Source organism: Periophthalmus magnuspinnatus, chromosome 21 (assembly GCF_009829125.3).
Source record: "Periophthalmus magnuspinnatus isolate fPerMag1 chromosome 21, fPerMag1.2.pri, whole genome shotgun sequence".
Lineage (NCBI taxonomy): Eukaryota > Metazoa > Chordata > Actinopteri > Gobiiformes > Gobiidae > Periophthalmus > Periophthalmus magnuspinnatus.
This window is the reverse complement of record NC_047146.1, coordinates 28,215,878-28,234,849: the sequence shown is the minus strand read 5'-3', so window position 1 is coordinate 28,234,849 and position 18,972 is coordinate 28,215,878. Positions and strand designations below refer to the sequence as shown.

The following is an 18,972-nucleotide window of genomic DNA, read 5'->3' as shown; positions in this document are numbered from 1 at the left end:
CTAGTCACAGTTTGTCCATAACAAACACCATGTTCGAGTACAAGGGTGTCCATCGGTGCACCAGGACACTCTAGCTCGGAGGTCGATGATGGACTTTGTTGTCGTGTCATCTGATCTCCGACCGCGTGTCTTGGACACTCGGGTGAAGAGAGGGGCTGAGCTGTTAACCGATCACCACCTGGTGGTGAGTTGGATCCGCTGGCGGAGGAGGAAGCCGGACAGACCTGGCAGACCCAAGCGTATCGTAAGGGTCTGTTGGGAACGCCTGGCAGAGCCTTCTGTCAGAGGGGTCTTCAACTCACACCTCCGGGAAAACTTCTCCCTGATCCCGGGGGGAGGTTGGAGACATGGACTCCGAGTGGGCCGAGTGGCTCTGTCCACCTCTATTGTCGATGCGGCCGCTCGTAGCTGTGGTCGTAAGGTCTGCGGTGCTTGTCGTGGCGGCAATCCCCGAACCCGGTGGTGGACACCGCAAGTAAGGGATGCCGACAAGCTGAAGAAGGAGTCCTATCGAGCCTTGTTGGCTCATGGGACTCCTGAGGCAGCCGATGATTACAGGTGGGCCACACGGGCCGCGGCTCATGCGGTTGCAGAGGCAAAAACTCGGGGTTAGGAGGAGTTCGGGGAGGCCATGGAGGAGGACTATCGGACGGCCTCAAAAAAATTCTGGCAAACCGTCCGACGCCTCAGGAGGGGGAAGCAGTGCTTCACCAACACTGTTTACAGTGCGGGTGGAGAGCTGCTGACCTCGACTGGGGATGTTGTCGGGCGGTGGAAGGAATACTTTGAGGATCTCCTCAATCCCCCTGTCATGTCTTCCGAGGAGGAAGCAGAGACTGTGGACTCGGAGGCAGACTCGTCCATCACCCTGGCTGAAGTCACGAGGTGGTTAGCAAGCTCCTCGGTGGCAAGGCTCCGGGGGTGGACGAGATGTCGTGGGACTGTCTTGGCTGACACGTCTCTGCAACATCGCGTGGCGGTCGGGGACAGTACCTGTGGAGTGGCAGACCGGGGTGGTGGTCCCTCTGTATAAGAAGGGGGACCGGAGGGTGTGTTCCAATTACAGGGGAATCACAATCCTCAGCCTTCCCGGTAAGGTCTACTCCAGGGTACTGGAGAGGAGAATCCAACCGATAGTCGAACCTCGGATTCAGGAGGAGCAGTGTGGTTTTCTTCCCGGTCGTGGAACACTGGACCAGCTTTATACTCTTTGACCATGTCCCTCGTGGTGTCCTTTGGGGGGTGCTCTGGGAGTATGGGGTCCGGGGCTCTTTGCTAAGGGCTGTCTGGTCCCTGTATGACTGGAGCAGGAGCTGTGTTCGCATTGCCGGCAGTAAGTCAGACCTGTTCCCGGTGCATGTTGGACTACGCCAGGGCTGCCCTTTGTCACCGGTTCTGTTCATTATATTTATGGACAGAATTTCTAGGCGCAGCCAGGGGCCGGAGGGGATCTGGTTCGGGAACCACAGGATCTCATCTCTGCTGTTTGCGGATGATGTTGTCCTGATGGCTTCATCGAGCCAAGACCTGCAGCAGGCACTGGGGCAGTTTGCAGCCGAGTGTGAAGTGGCTGGGATGAGAATCAGCTCCTCCAAATCCGAGGCCATGGTTCTCGACCGGAAAAAGGTGGTTTGCCCTCTCCGGGTGGGTGGTGAGTCTCTGCCCCAAGTGGAGGAGTTCAAGTATCTCGGGGTCTTGTTCACGAGTGAGGGAAGGATGGAGCGTGAGATTGACAGGCAGATCGGTGCAGCATCTGCAGTGATGCGGTCGCTGTATCGGTCCGTTGTGGTGAAGAAGGAGCTGAGCCCAAAGGCGAAGCTCTCGATTTACCGGTCAATCTACGTTCCTACCCTCACTTATGGTCATGAGCTCTGGGTAATGACCGAAAGGACAAGATCGCGGATACAAGCGGCTGAAATGGGTTTCCTCCGCAGAGTGGCTGGGCGCAACCTTAGGGATAGGGTGAGGAGCTCAGTCACACGGGAGGAGCTCGGAGTAGAGCCGCTGCTCCTACACGTTGAGAGGAGCCAGCTGAGGTGGCTCGGGCATCTGCTCAGGATGCCTCCTGGACGCCTCCCTAGGGAGGTGTTCTGGGCATGTCCCACCGGGAGGAGGCCCCGGGGAAGACCCAGGACACGCTCGAGGGACTATATCTCTCGGCTGGCCTGGGAACACCTTGGGATCCCACCGGAGGAGCTGGAGGACGTGTCTGGGATGAGGGAAGTTTGGGGGTCCCTGCTTAGACTGCTGCCCCCGCGACCCGGCCCCGGATAAGCGGAAGAAAATGGATGGATGGCATTTGACAACATTATCATTATTTTTTATTTATATTTTTTTTCAGTATCTTAAACAGGGCACCCATGAGTCCGGGTGCTCTCATTGGGCTCTCCCTGTATAAAGATAAATAAATATGATTTAGACACAATAGCATTGGTATTTTATGTAGATTAACTTAATTTTTGGGGGGTTTGTATACTTCAGTCTTAGTTGGAAAGGGATTGTTTTGTCCTGGCTTAGACCTGGTTTAGTCCTGGGTTAGACTTGTTTTAGCCCTGGTTAAGTACAGCCTTTGTCTGCAATGGTTAGTATCTACTAAAAGGTTGATTGCAGTGTGTTGCGTATAGATCTGCTTATTAGGCTAATGGTCATACTAATATCGCATTTAAACTGAGTGCATTGTAGATTACATTATATAAAACCTTGATTGCTGTTGCATCACTCACTCAATTGTACTTTCCATGATTACATTTCCTATTTTTGTCCATTTCCTGAAAGCTTGTCGTCCATATTTTAAACTTGATTCTCTTAAAAGCACATCATGTTTATCATGTCTTCTTCTTCTTTAGCCATTTACATTTTTAAAGTTAATCTACAATCCTCCTTCCTGTCCAAAATGCTAATTTCCGTCTGAACTTATCGTATTTTGTGTAGTCTTCTTTCCTGCATCTGTATTTTATCTGACATGTGGTTGACCCATTTTTCTATGCTTGAACTTTTTTAATACTTTTTTTCTTTCTAGGTACTTTCTGTCATGATCCCTGTCTCTCCTGCCCTTTTTTGTTATTTTGTCCCTCCCTTCTGTTTCTGAGCCTGGAGCTGGGGCAGAGAGCTTGGCCCCTCCTGTGCACACCTGGAGCTAATCTACAATCAGCTGCACCTGGGTAGGATAAGAGGGGCCAAGACCTTACATTCAGCACTGTGTATCTCTGTGGTACTCCCTGCTTGGCTCGGTTCATGTTTTTTCGCTTTTTGACTTTGCTAAACTGGATACTTTTGCTCTTCACCAGATCCTGCTCCATGGACCCACTCAGCTCTCCTGCCTCCTGCCTCCGACCCTGCTCTTCTCTACCACTACTGTTCGTCCTGTCTCAGTCTCCGCTGCTCACACTCTGTCCTCTGGACCACGGCAAACACCCCGCTTCCAACTCACCGATTGATCTACCATAATTTTTGCACTTGCACCCCTACAAATAAACACTGTTAAACCTTTCCCCGATTTCTGTCTTTTTAATCCCTCTCATCAGACGTTACGACACTTTCACTATGGCTGGATTCAAGATTAGTTGCTATGGGCTACAAAACATTGCATAGTAAAGTTAAATATTCCCACTGAGATGTGTATATATATATATATATATATATATATATATAGTACTCAGTTACATTTACTCATGTGCAATTAGTTGAGTAGCTTTTCAAAGTACTTCTACTTGAGTAAAAAAACAGTAGTTTTATTGTAGTAACAGTACTCTTAAGTGAAAGTTTTGTTAACTCCTCCCACTGTGAGTAAGGTTACAAGTGACAAAAGCTTTATGTTGACAATATCATTTGTTTCTCTTGTACCACTCCTTCAGATGTGATTTGGTTTGTCTCTGATTTTTACAATTAACGTTACTCTTAAATGAGTAATTTCTTGTACCACTACTTTGTACTACTTGAGTAATATTTTGAAGTAACATTACTCATACTTGAGTAGAATTTTTGGCTACTCTACCCAGCTCTGTTTTTGATGCTGTAAGTTATGTTGATAAACGCAGGATGTAACTTTTGATTTCATTATGTTGTGTGATAGCAGCAGGCAATTCTTTTCACCAATACTTTCAGTTTAGTACGATGAAAATTAACTCAAGTATGTGTTTGTCACCTGAAGACCTCAGACCCTCATGTCTACCCACCTTCCTTCTGACCCTTTCTCTTCCAGGCATTTTACCTTCACTTCCCACAAATCTTTAAACCACTTCCAAGTGTTTGCTGTATTTTAAGTTTGTCCTTACAAACCTTATACCAGCAGCAGTATCCTTTTTATTCTTCCATAGTTTTTTTTCTTTTTTTGTCTTTACTCTATGAAAGTTTGGTTTTGTGAAGCACAGTTGCCAACATGCTGCCCGTAAGCTTTCATCTACCGACACACAGCAACTAAAATAGTGCTACTACACCGCAGTCAATAACAACGTGGGAAGAAAGGAGAACATCTAACTCTAACTGTGGATTTTGTATAGCTAGGGGAACAAATTTAAGATCAGAAACTTTTGCAAGCTTAATGCAATGTAACATAGAATTTTGTTAGTAAAAGGAAAAATTCAAATCTGTCACCTGGACAAAACATTCTTTGAGTGAAGACTTTTTGCTGTTCATTCAAGCCGCTTCTTCAGTTCTGGCCAGTGTCTTATATCTATCTCAGGCATGACCAAACTGCGGCCCGGGGGCCAAATGCGGCCCTCAGACCAATTTTTATCGGCCCTCAAGCTTCTATGTGAATTGGCCCATATTACCTTAAATAGTACTTTTTACTGTACATTTCTAAAAATCAAATATTTAATGCATCCCTTTGAGGATTTAAGCATGAATAAAGCTCTAGTGGTTCAGTTTAACTTGTAATAAACACACAGATTTGAAGTATTCACTGTATTGTGACCAGTCTATGGCCCTCAATCGGCCCTCAGCTTTGTCTATGTTTTTATACGTGCCCCTTAATGAGAAAAGTTTGGACACCCCTGATCTATCTGAAAAGAGGAGCTAACTACACTGAAACTAATACACCTATTATTTACAGTTTTCCTTATTTACTATATTTACTTCAGCAAAATATCAAATGTCAAAATATGTTACTGTGACGGGCAATACCCCAAGTTTTTAAAATTCATGTTTATCAGATTTGTTCCTACTCGTTTTCCACATTATGAGCGTGCTGAACGCTCATAATTACTAAAATAACAAGTTGCTTTGAAATAAGTGAATTCATTGACAAATAAAAGTCTCACTCACCTCCCGGCAGCCCGTCCCACACTTCCAGCCAGTCGTACTTGCAGTCGCCTTCACTGCCCGGCAGGGGGTCATTCTCCAGGTCAAAGGTCAGGAAGCTGAGGGTCACATCCATGCTGGGGGGTACAATGATGATGAAGGAGCACTCCAGGTTGTGTGGGTATTTATCAGGGAAGCCAGGAGACTCGATCAGCCCCGTTGGAGATGTGAAGTTACGGGAGCAGTCTGAACCTGCAAGAGGCAAGGAAGAATGGTTCAAAATGCATTACAATTACTGTGAAATGACAGCAATCTATAGGGCCTGTGTCTCCCCCCACTACAGATATATAGTGAAACGAGCTCTTAAGGTGAAAATGAAATGTCTCATTTTAAGTATAAAGCATTTTATCTGAGAACCAGGATGTGGAAGTTGTGAAAAGTGCTTAGAAACGTATTGTGGTATAAGACTTTGGACCACTGCAAACCATTTAAAATAAACTTGTTCTTCTATTAATTATTATTACAGGTACAACACATTTAAATTGAGATCTAGAGGTGTAATGATGTAATGTTGTATCAATATATAGATGGTAGTTGCATTTTAACATTTAACAAATGTTTTGAGATATTTCCAAAAATAATTTAATAGACTTAGCTTAAGAAGAAATAGATCCGAATAAAAAAAAAAAAAAAATCAGGGAAAACAGGGCTGTAATGTTACTGACAAAATCTGCAATTGCTAGTGAAGCAAGAATATATTAAAGGGGAAAAAAGTGTTCATAAGAAATGTCCTTTTCTTTTTAGATTAGACAGATATGGGACTATTAGATATGGGACTAAATGCCGTGACATAACTAAATTATCCCAGTTGTTCAAATCTCATACCCAGACAATGCATGTAGTAGTAGTCATATTTATCAATAGCCATGCATATGAGCAAACCAGCGTGACAGCCCCAGACACAGAGACATAGAGTAAGCCTCTTATTATGGTCACTAACCCACTTTTGTCCGGTTTGTTTGGGTGTGTGCTGTGGGGGGTGGTCTAAAGGGGATTGCATGAAGAGAAAGTGAAAGCAGAAACACACTGGCAAACTATAGGAAGGGACTTAGTATGGATATTTGAAATGTTGATTTGTGTAAATTCTGTATACAGTATCTTTAAACAACAATTGCTTGGTAGTAATGTTTCAACTTGTAAAAACTGAAACTTAAATAGGCTCAGTGTACAGCGGCATGGTGTGTCTCCAACATAGTAACTTTTATTAAAATCAGAAAACCATAAAATAATGAACCTAAATAAGTCTAATTTATGAAAATAAAGGCTACCAATTATTTTTATATGTAGAATACTTCAGTTTGTTGTGTTGTATTAATATTTATTATGCCTTAAAATTAGCATTAGAGTTAGCATTGAGACACAAACATTAGTGTGTCCTGTGGTGAAGTATTCCACCCACACCTCCTGTCCACTACCTTATCATTAAAAACCTCATGGAGATAAAATTGGGCAGAAAGTAGTGACACTAACAGTGAGGTTGCCGGGGACTGCTGTGCACAGAGCCACTTAAGTTTTGTAATTTATATTTGGCATGAAATATAACCTCCTACGATTTGAAAAGAGATCCAAGAGAAATATTGACCCAATATCTATTCATAAGAATTCAAGAGAGATGCACAATTATACAGTATAATAGAAGCTGTTGGAGGTTGATTTCAATATGATTATCACAAATAATGAATAGGCTGATATAAACATCTACTCCACCTCTAATTTTTATTTGACAATTTAGGATTAGGCTTGTCACAATAACAAATTCTGAATTCTATATTGCTATAGACATATATTGTAATAATGGATTATATTGAAACTAAATACACAGTATGATCAAAAGACCCGAGTTGCAACAAACAAATAGCCAAATGAAGCAATAATTAGCCATAGAAATGACTTATTCAATCCTCTACTGCCCAAATCTTAGTGTATTACAGCCAAAATAACAAAAATCTTCCTAATTTTTTGAAAAAAAAAGTGTCCACGATAAATATATTGTTCCAGCTTTCATATATTGAATAAGTTGATATTGTAAATATTAAGGGTCTATTGAGGATTTATTATTATTATAATCAAGAAGGAAACATAGGCTCCTCCAAGCACATACATAAAAACAACAATATTATGTTTATAGAAAATTAATAAGAAAAAAGTGGCAATTGTTATTCAAAAATATGCACAACAAAAAACATTTATAGAACAAATCACTTAAAAAATAGCAAAAATAAAAATGTAGGTGCGTGTGAAGTTAACCAAAAGCATGTTTTTCACTCACTATTCACCCATCTCCTAGACAGTTTAGCTCCGCCCCTTGACCCCCTCCCCCCTTCTCTCCGCTCCACTTTCCTCTTGTTGTTTTCATGCCCTCTCCTTCTTTTTCCACCTCCTCCGCTCCTCTGTGTCTGGGCCCCCCGCGGAGGTCGTCAGAGAGACCAGACCAGTGCGTGACTGAGACCATGTGCACTCTAGTGTATTATATGTGTATGTGTGTGTCTCTACAGTGTACTTTCTGTCTATGCGTGGTCCGATCCGCCTGAGTAGTCCCGTAGCGGCGCCGCGTTGGTTCTTGTCTCATTAGTCTATGTTCGTGAGCAGCGACAAAACACTTGTGCCCTCCTTTTGGTAGTAGATGCTCCCCGTGGGCACAGTGAATCGATATACACTTGTTTTGAGGTAATTCATAATGCAACAAAATATATAAGAAACAGTTTGGGTGTAAAAATTTGCTTTGTAGAAAAAAACAAGAAAAAAAAAAAAACAAAACAAAAAAACTTGAAGGTCCTATATTACATTATCCAAATGATTGTATGAAGTTTAAAACACAGTGGAGCATTTCCTGTATTATCACATGGCATCACAAGGTGGAACAAAGTCTTTTCTGTTTGAGGGAAGAACTCCTAAGTATGCAGGGTTTGTGTGTTAAACGTGTGAATGAAACAAAACACAACCAGGTATGTTTTTGATGAGGAAACAACATTATAACACAGATTAGAAAATAGTGTAATATTGGCCCTATAATAACAATTTATTTTGAAACTTAAACAGCAAAACAAACATTAAGCATTCCTAGTGTGTAGACCTCTGCCAAGGCATCCATATATTGCAATATTCAAGATCAAAATTGTCAAATCCAAAACACAAATACAAGGAATGGCATGCAATCAATCGCAAATTTACATATTTAGCTTCTTTTTTTTCTTTTCTTTTTTTCAAATTTCCCCCTTAAAAAGGTGTCTTTCTTTTTTACTTACTCTCCATCCAACTATCACAAAACTGTACTTGTTTTTTTTTTTTTTATTTATATAGCCATCATAATAAAATACATAACTAAATAACTCACAACTCCTCATTTTAAACCCATACCCCCTTTCCTGCCCCCCTCTTTTTCTCCCCTGAAGTCTTTTTCCTGCCCATCCCCCCCCCCACCCCCTCCCGCTGCTCTCTTTTCCTCTCCTCCGGTGGCTCTTTGAATCCTCTGTCTCTCCATCTCTCTCTTCCCTCCCACTGTCTCATTTCCTATTCTTTTCTTTGCACTTCCATCTGTTAAAAACGGAAATAAAGATGCATGTGGTGTACTATTCCGGCCTGCAGTATTCCTTGTTTCTGATTTTGTGTTTTGTATTTTGTTGGGTTTTCAGATGACATCATTATATAGCCCGATAATGTTTAATTGAATTGAGGGCAGGAAGATGTTGACTTGTTTTAGTTGCCACTCTGTTACCCGTAAAATCAAATGCCATTACTTAAAAAAATAATAATAATAATGAACTCTATTAATTGACATAACATATTATCAGTGATTTGAATTTGAATTTTGAATTTTATTTGAGTATATAAATAAATCATGTAGTACATGTCATTACAGTCCATAAAATAAAATAAATTATCTTCCACAAAAAACATTGAACATTCTCAAAAGGGATGTGGGAAGAAGTGTACACTTATTTAATCCCACCCCGTTCGTGACGGAAGGCAACAAAGTACAAGTAATAAAGTACTGTAATTAAGTAAAATTTTTAAGTGTCAATTTTACAGTGGATACCTTTTACTTCTACTTCACTACATTTTCGAACTGGACTGAAAAGTATAAAAAGTACTTTTCATATAATTTGAGGTTTTTTTTTTTTTTTTTTACCATATTCATAGTAAAATCCTATCTAAAGCTTTTGAGTTCATGCTTTGGCTTTTGGCAAACAAAAATCAATACATAAATTTGATGAGAAAAATTAAGAAATGTATTCATATTGCTACTGTTGACCGAAATATGTCTAATTTGTTTAAATCAAAAACGCTACATTTAACACTTAACCAAATTGACAACACGTGTGTGAAATTCTTTTTACTCTTTAGTAAAAAGTATTTCACACGGGTACTTAAACACTTTTGCTTAAATAGATTTTTTTATGTGATATTTTTACTTTTACTTGAATATTTTTTACCTCTGTATCTGTATTTTTACTTAAGTAGCAAAATTGAGTATTTCAGTGTTAGCCCATTTTGTCTCAAAAAGATCAATCTGACACTACTGTTGGAAATTAGAGTTACGTGTTCTTAAATACCTTCTCTTAACTATATATTATTTTTAGATTTGGTGCATTGTCTTATGTTTATATTTTTTTTTTTTTAAAAGTGTTTTTTTCATGTCATTGGGCTATTACAGTAACCCCATGATTAGTGCTGCCTCATCTGCTCCATGTGTTTAAATTAAGCGGTTGTCTACGCTGTGAGACAACTGCTCACGGCCACACACACACTCCGCTTGTCAGCACTGAAAAACCACAAGTGGCTTTTCCATATGGGTCTTTAACCAGTGTTTTACAGAACAGGTTAGGAGACTATGGAGAGGTTTCTTGTACTATGGATCATACCTGGACAACTGAGGGATTACACAGAAACTTATTTATTTCACTAAATTTGAAAGAGGGTCTCTATACTTTCTACTCCACTACATTTTTGAACAGGACTGAAAAGTAAAAGTATTTTTATGATTGTTTGTTCAAACTACAAAAGTGTTAAAAATACACCCCTTGAACTTTTCAGCAGGTCAACCAGCCAAAGATATACAATGAAAAACATCCAGAAAAAAAAAAAAAAAAATCTGTTTAACAAAATTCAACACAAATCTTTTTCAAAATCTTTCTCTTTATTGGATCTCAAAATCCGCACAAAATACTTTTACTTTTTACTCTTTAAGAACATTTCTAAAAATGTACTTTAATACTTTTACATAAGTAGATTTTTCATGTGATACTTTTACTTTCACTTTTTACTTTATTACTTTGGTATCTGTACTTTTTACTTAATTAACAGAGCACTTTATCCACCATTGCTGATTTGCATTGTCTTTAAAATGTGAAAAACAGAGCTAGTCAATTTTAAATGGTTTGCAACGGTCCAATGGTGTGGTACCTTATGCATTTTACTTTCTTTTGAGTGAATGGTAAATAATTGCAGCATTGGAGGCAGGGAAATGTGTCTTTCCCGAGGACGCAACAGGAGAATGTACCGGGAGCAGGAATCATACTGCCAACTCTTGCATCTATGCTAGTCAAACCTTAACTTTTCTGTTGGTAATATAATTCTAATTGTCAAAGCAATTAATGTTTATATTAAATATTTTTTATGCTTATATTGGGACTGAAAAAATGTAAAGGGAAAGTATGTAATTCTTTGGGTGTCATAAAAATGCTATTACAGCATGGTATAAACATTTCTTTTGTTTATTCAACTAAAGGTCTCTTTATTGCCAGTATTTATATATTGCTAATACCTGATGGTCACCATGATAGACTATATAAAAAAGTGGACAAAGTGAGTGTGATGTAACCCATAGTGTTCAGCTCTAGTCAAATGAAGCTTATTGAGGCTAGCTGTTATCGGGGGAAATTTGGAGCCGAGTTCCATGTTTGTAACTCAGACCACAGGTATCATAGCAGTCAAAAAGCCAATCTGGAGCAAGGATGTTGAAAGTAATGCTGTCAAAAAGTGACCACAGGGAAAGGCGCATGATTTGTCAATTATTAACATTCATATCTTGATTTATGGGCACAATACCAAAATAAAAATACCAGGATCATGTAGAGTGGGTTAATATGAATATTTAAAGACCGAAATGGTGAGCCTGATAGGATCAGTTATGAAGAGAGAGATGATAGTTTTGCACTAGAAAGTGAATTGGAGTCAGAGTCAATGGAGCCAGAAGCGCACCCATCAACTTCTTTTTGGAACGTGGCAGCTAGCAGGTTAGTTATGTCCATTTACAGTATATATACAGTTTATGATCATCTTAGATATTTAAAGCTATTTTGTTAAACAGTTTTGGTAAAAAAAAAAAACATCTCCATGGCGAAAAGGTTTTTGACGCTCCACTTAAAGCCTTACATATCTCATTAAAATGAGCAATAAAGACTCAGCAATGGTGTTTTCCAATCCAATAGAAACATATTCTCTCAAACTACACTATACGTTATTTCCAAGCCCCAGTTAATCATTTTCCTCCATCATAAACTCAGTGACAGATCAGGCATATATACAAGAGCCAGCCTATACTAACACACAAGCTTCACCCAACGCTCCACTGATGCAACTCTCGGAAATTATATTAAATGCATTCTTGATTTGGGCATGGAGGAAAACCCAAGCCGTAACTAACTACAGCGTTAACTACAGCGTCTGCTTATTATACGTCCATTATACACGGATCTCCCCTCAAATGTAATCATTTTTTTCATGGGTTTCATCCTCAGTCAATGCCAGCAACTACAGGGCTGATCGGAGCGGCAGCTGTTACAAAAGCTGGTGAAGTAAATTCATCATGTGGAAATATCTGGTTTATATTTGAAGAGTTAATTTGCAAAAATAGACAAATGCCATTTGAAAAAGTCATTGGAGGCTTGTAGTTTATTTTTAGTTTAGTAATATTTTCAAAAGCCAAATATATTTTACTGCTATCAAAATATAACTCCATCCCTTCTAATTATCAATTATCTGACTGTGGTAAGAAAGTAACGTCCAGGACAAGAACCAAAAATCTTTTAGTTTAGGGGAAGAGCTGTAGTCGCTTTATTCGTTTAGTTGATTAATCGGCAGATGGTGTCTCAGTCAACCAAAATTTGTACTAGAAAACATATCATCAGTGGTGGTTGTACTCAATTTTGTTAAGTAAAACTACAGGGGGTAAAAATACTCAGGTAAAAGTAAAAGTATCACCTGAATAATTCTACTTAAGTAACAGTATTAAAGTATGTGTTTTAAAATGTACTTTAAGTATTTTGAGGTGATTTTGAGGCTTGAAATGTATTGATTTTGTTAAAGAGTTTAGCTAAATTTTGTTTAATGGAAACAATTTAATTGATACATTTTTTTTCCTAGCTGTTATTTGTATATTTTTGTTTGCTCAAATTCAGAATGTGTTAAAAATAAACCCTCAACCTTTTCAGCAGGTCTCAGACAATAATTAAAAGTACTTTAACTTTTCAGTTCTTTTAAAAAAAATGTAGTGGGGTAGAAAGTATAGATACCTGCTCTCAAATGTAGTAAAAGTAGAAAGCATTCACTTTAAAATTGACTTAACTACAGATAATTAAAATGTGTACCAAGTACTGTACTTTACTACTTTTACTTTGTTATATTCCACCACTGCTTATCATTTTTTTTAGATTATAAGGATTTATATGGGACAACTTAGTGAAGCTGAAAATGTGTAAAATGGCAGATTAAACTCATGATTCTCAAGTTTGATTTGGCCTTTATATAAATACATTGTTTCCTACTACTTTTTTCTGTGTAGCTAGTTAAATAAGTGTTTTTGCATGAAGTCCTGTGCAGGGTAGTCTTGTGAATGCAGCTTGATAAATAGAGATGCGCAATAGTTTCAAGAAATTTTGCCGTGCCTCCTTTTTAGTCAATTTATTGATCAACATGACATGTCTTCTTTAATCAGTTACAGCCTTACTGAGGGGTAAATACTTAATCCAACAATTTAGCTGAACTCAATCATAATCTAATTTAAAATGTATTATGTCTTTGTTTTCCCAGTAATAGTAAAGTAAAGGGCCACTATGTACATTTTCTGTAGGAGGGTGTGCTTATCTCTATGGAGATGTTATTGCTTTGCCTATGTTTCACAGTATAGCATTAAACCTATTCAGGGAGACAAAGTTACAAGTCAAATCTGTGAAGAGTAAGAATGCATATTTTAATCTTGAAGTTTAATGCCATACTATGGAACATTTCAGGGAAAGCCGTTAGCGCCATGAAAGTGGCAGGTGTTTTTCCTTCAGAAAAGCAGGCTATAGACTACCTTCAGAACAATTTTTTTTCTTGAATGTGTATAAAAATCCATTGTGGTTTTGTGATCATTTCATTATAGGTAATAATGGGCTTCTTCTGCCTGTACTTCGCTTTGCACAGGTTAAATCTGGATCCACTTTCCTGAATGAACTCCAATGTGGGGTGAACGTAGCTCTCTGATTGGTCATTTTGTAAATCCTGGACTCTGATTGGCTGATTGGTGTGCACTGAGGCAGGAAGTGGCCCGGAGGCAGAGGGCTCAATGTAAACAGTAGCAGTTACAGGACGGATTGTCACGATTGTTTCCACATTAAATGCCTCAGGAGACACAGTGCAAAAACTGCCCAGATACCACATTGGTTTGGCCTGATGCATTGTGGGTATTTTTAAGAACATTACTCATTACAGAGATATGAAAAAAGTGAACATTTCTGATCTTCAAATATAAATTGGACAAAAAAATAGACATAAAATACATGAATATGAGTAAATTATGCTTCTCTATGCTACAAACATAATTACATAAAAGTATTTGATTAAATTGGTCAAAACTAAAATAAAAATGTATGTATTGAGTACAACCAAATTTACTTAAATAAAAAGGCACATACAGCAACATTTGGGGAATTTCTTCTAAAAAATTAATATATAATTTTGAAAAAATAAATAAACTGACAAATAAAATTTAAAAAAGAATAATTGGATTTATTTTTTTTTTTAAATTTAATAAAAAATAAATATGTTAAATTGAATAATAATAATGTCTTACACTTGTAATGCACTTTACAGGCTTGTCAAAGCCTCTCAAAGCACTACACTATAGTCATTATTCATTCAATTCCACACTTGGTGATGGTAAGCTACTATTGTAGCCACAGCTGCCCTGGGGCAGACTGATGGAAGCGAGGCTGCCAATCTGCACCATCAGCCCCTCCGACCACCACCTATTATTCAAGCACACACCACTTTCATACTAGGCAATGTGGGTGAAGTGTCTTGCCTAAGGACACAACGACAGACTCAATCCTCCGACCTTCAGGTTGAGGGACCAACACTCTTACCTCTGAGCCACTGTCGCCCCTTTGAAATTGAAGTGGTATAGAAACTGAGTAAACCTCAATAATTAAATAGCATATTGTCTATCTTGTAGTAGTAATAGTAATAGTAGTTGTTGTAGTAGTGATAGTAGTAGTAGTAGTAGTAGTAGTAGTAGTAGTAGTAGTAGTAGTACTACAAAAATAATATGAGGCTAAGCGATCTGATTGGCTGATGATATACTCCTACATTTCACTACAGTATCCACAGTAACAGTAATAGAAAAAAAAAATCCATGTATGGGCTAAGGCCATTGAGAAGGCAGTGTGCAGTGAGGTGTGGCTGGCATCGACCAATCAGATGAAGGAAATGGTAATAGGACAGAACGGGCAGTTGGGTTATTTATGAAGTTAGTGTTTTTAAAAGACTGGCTTTAGTTCACGATTTAGCTCACAAGACTAAATGAAAATGTTTTTATTAGTGTGGCCAAATTCAATAATAAACATTTGCAGTAATTTGTAGGCTTAGTTTTACGGATAATACCATGGAGGGTGGATTGAAATTTTGTGTGACAACCATGATATAAAAGGACAATTTTATACTCGTCATATTTGCAATTAACTTATTTTGAAATTATCAGTCACCTGCTGTTCCACACCATGGAGTTAAACTGATATATCTTGGATTTATTCAATTATGTTTTATTGCTAGAAAAATACCTTGCAAAACATGTACTCTTACAGTGAGTAGGCTCATCTCTCTATAGGTCTGACCTGTAACTTAAGATGGGTTCCATCACCGGCTTGGTTGCAGAAAGACAAAAAAACAAAAGTTTAATGCCATATTGAGAAACATATACAGAAAGTAATAATATCTCCATGGAGAAAATAGCTGGCTCATCCTCCACCAGAAAAGTTATATAGTATGCCTTTAAAACATGATAACATCACAAAACATAATAAATTAAATTAATAATTAGTCTGTTCTTTCTCAAGTAATGATTTCAATTACAATTTTAAACAATAGTGATATCTCAGCCTTAAAAAACCCATATCGGTTGGGCCCACGCAATAAATTCCAAACAAGCCCACACAAACGTATTTTCAGTTGTAGTTTTTGTACTCACTTTTTCATAGAGAGAGAGTAGGAGGAGTATTGGTTCAGCTCAGTATGAGACAGTGCTAGCCTGAATAGCGTGTACATATTCGCTCTCCCACACGAGCAGACGCTAGCTTCACCTAGCTCCACAACCAGATCTTGTTAGCAGTATGGCAACAGCTTGAACCGTCCAAATGGTTTCATCATTACAGCGGCAGAGCCAAGCCTCACAAATGCACGTACATTGCGCACACATATACACGCACAGACACACACACACACAGTTAAGACTGCAAATCTCATCATTAAAATACAATGGCAGAATATTTATGTGTACAATGTAATAGTTCTCGAGTACTTGGGTGGGAGACCACTGGGAATTCCAGGTGCCACAGTGGGGCAGCAGTGGTAAATACTGTTGTTGTAGGCAAGACACTTCACCCACAACGTCTAGTATGAATGTAATGTGTGCATGAATGTTGGTGGTGGTAGTCAGAGGGGCAGACTGGCAGCCTTGCTATTGTCAGTCTTCCCCAGGGCAGCTGTGGCTACAATAGGATCTTACTACCAAAGTGACTTTGAGAGTCTCGAAACGCTATACAACAGAAATTCATCATCATCATTATCATCATCATTATCGTTATTATTATTATTATTATTAGTTGTTGTAGTGGTGAAGGGGCCACAACCTGCTTGTCTCAGTGGAGATTATTTGCCTGCAATGTTAAACAGTCTGGCATAGTTATCTCCATGGAAACAACTAGACAACAAGTCAGATTTTGTAGAGAGGGTGACTTTGTTTACAATAAGATATGTTTTTAAGATATTTTAACAACAGTATGTGAATAAATGCAAGATAGACACATTTTATGACATATTGTGGAAAATTCCAAGCAGAGCATTAATATCCATGGAGAAAACCAGGTAGCGGAAACTTCACCAGAAAAGTTTAATAGCCTTGAACCTTTGGCCATGGAGCTGCTATTCAAATGCACAGGTCATATTGAGTCCCAATGTACATTGCTATGCACATGTGGTAAGTAGGTTATTCCATTGGCGTCCATACTTGTTCAGTAGTTTAAAAACATTGCATGGTGCCACACTAAATCCTCTCATATCCTGTACTTCCTTATTGAGCTACATGGTCATGAGTCATGTTCAGTATTCTAATGGAGATTTGCCTGTATGGAGTTTTCTAATGAATGAGAGCAGACAGGAAATGAGAGGGAGAGCAGAGAGACCACGAGCAGATGAGCAGATCATGGGGAACTGAAAATGGTGTTTTTATTAAATAGTTTAAGGGGTATTTTTATGCCCTTTTATCTGTCCTTAAACGTGAGGTGTGAATTCGGATAAGATACAGATGTTGTTTTTGTAATAGTTAAGGAAAAAAGTTATTGAGAGTTGGAAAAACAAAATACAAGTTACAATGGTTTTAATTTGAAGATGGTAAGGAATGGTACGCTTGAAGGATTAGTTGGAGGATTTTGCAAAAGGGAACATTCACACCACAGGACTAAACCTGGAACAGAACCTGGATTTGACCAGGACTAGATCAGGACCAAACCAACTCTACATCTAAATGGGCTATATATATATATATATATATATATATATATATATATATATATATATATATATATATATATATATATATATATATATATATATATATATATATATATGTATGTGTGTGTGTATGTATATATATATATGTTTTTTTGTTGGTTTTTTTGCTCTAGTATCTGTACTTTTACTTAAGTAACAAAGTGGAGTACTTCTTGCACCACTGACGGTGTGTGTAAAAAATACCAGATGTCACTCTCACTCTTCTTCTGAAAACTACAATTTCAAATACTCCATGGACCTGACAAACCAGATAGTCAGCCAAACTGGACTTATTGTCTTAGTCAGGGTCATAAAGATCCAATAAATGCTTTCTTTTTCATGTAGGCTAATAAAGTAAACCAGTACTGCTATATTGTAAAGACAGCTCTTAGGGTCAAAATGAGTCCACTGTTTCCACTGAATGTTTTATCCTCAATGAACCAGGAAGTAACTATGGTGCGGTGTTAGCATGCTAGTTGTTGTTAGCATTGGCGTAATGGCAAAGCTCCATTTTGGAGTCACTGCAGTGAATAATTACGATTCTACTAGTGAGTTAAGAAGGTGAGGATTCTCCCCAGTGAAATTTATTATCTGCGTTTGACCCTTGAACTCAAGCACTGAGCCAACCTCCTGCCATATCTTGAGGCAGGATCTTGGCCCAATATTCCCAAATGGAGGATTAACCTAATGTGCATGTTTTAGATTTCAGAGAATTTCTTCCAGTCAGGCACAAACCAAAATAACCAATGAGTAATGACTTTTTAATTGCTATTGGCTTTTGTTTCACTTATGGATGGTGTCTCAAATTGCACCTAACGCCCCCTAGGGACCCTGCTAACACTGAGACCTATGTTGTTCTAATGTTCAATGGGACTAGACTTTCTCAAATCTGCACATCAATTCCCCATGGATTTGCTCTGTACAAGTGAGTTCCAGTGAGCAGCACGTGTTGTGATAGTAACCCCAGCCCCAAGCACATGTGCATGTGAGGGGTAGTGGGTGAACCAGGACTCAATTAAACAGGCTCGTAAGGAATGCTTTCGAGGGGAACCAGTCAAGATGGCTGACCCTTTCTCTACCCTTGATCTCAATTGGTTTTGGCGTGACCCTGTGTACCATGAAGGAGAATTGTCACACATACATTAAGACATTAGAATGGTGTGAAGGAGGAGATATCCCGCTTGAATGGACTAAAGAGGTCTCCAGAGGAGGGGAAGGGGGGGTCCCCAGAACGGGACACTATAATGGGGAGAAAACTGGACATGTAATGAGGCGTAGATGGAGCACTCTGGATGCAGTAGTTTAAACTGTAATAGGCGACTGGGGCAGATGCCCATAGCACTGTTGTTATGGAGGTCATTTTTAATGGGTTATATGGTATAAGAACAGAAATGAAGCATCAAAATGTACTTATATTTTCAAAATTAGCCAAAATTGTTGAAAAGGTAGAAAGAGGTACAAATATGGATAGTAGTAGTAGTAGTAGTAGTAGTAGTAGTAACAGTAGTAGTAGTAGTAGAAGTAAAATGAGGGGCTAAGTTTTGTGTTTTGTTTTCTTGTTTTTTAAATGCAATGTTATCAGTAGGGTTGTTTGGGGGATCCTTGTCAGCCATCTGCATTTAAGTAATACAGCTATTCAAAAAA

General features: G+C 38.6%; 1 protein-coding gene across 1 annotated transcript in view; it reads right to left on the bottom strand.

Annotated features, from left to right (window-relative positions):
- LOC117389682 (neuropilin-2-like) overlaps nt 1–18,972 on the bottom strand; it is a 174,885-nt gene that overhangs the window by 114,209 nt on the left and 41,704 nt on the right. Inside the window, exon 4 of the mRNA XM_033987394.2 lies at nt 5,266–5,493. Within this exon, the coding sequence (XP_033843285.1) occupies nt 5,266–5,493 (228 nt within the window). The remainder of the gene's footprint in view (nt 1–5,265; nt 5,494–18,972) is intronic.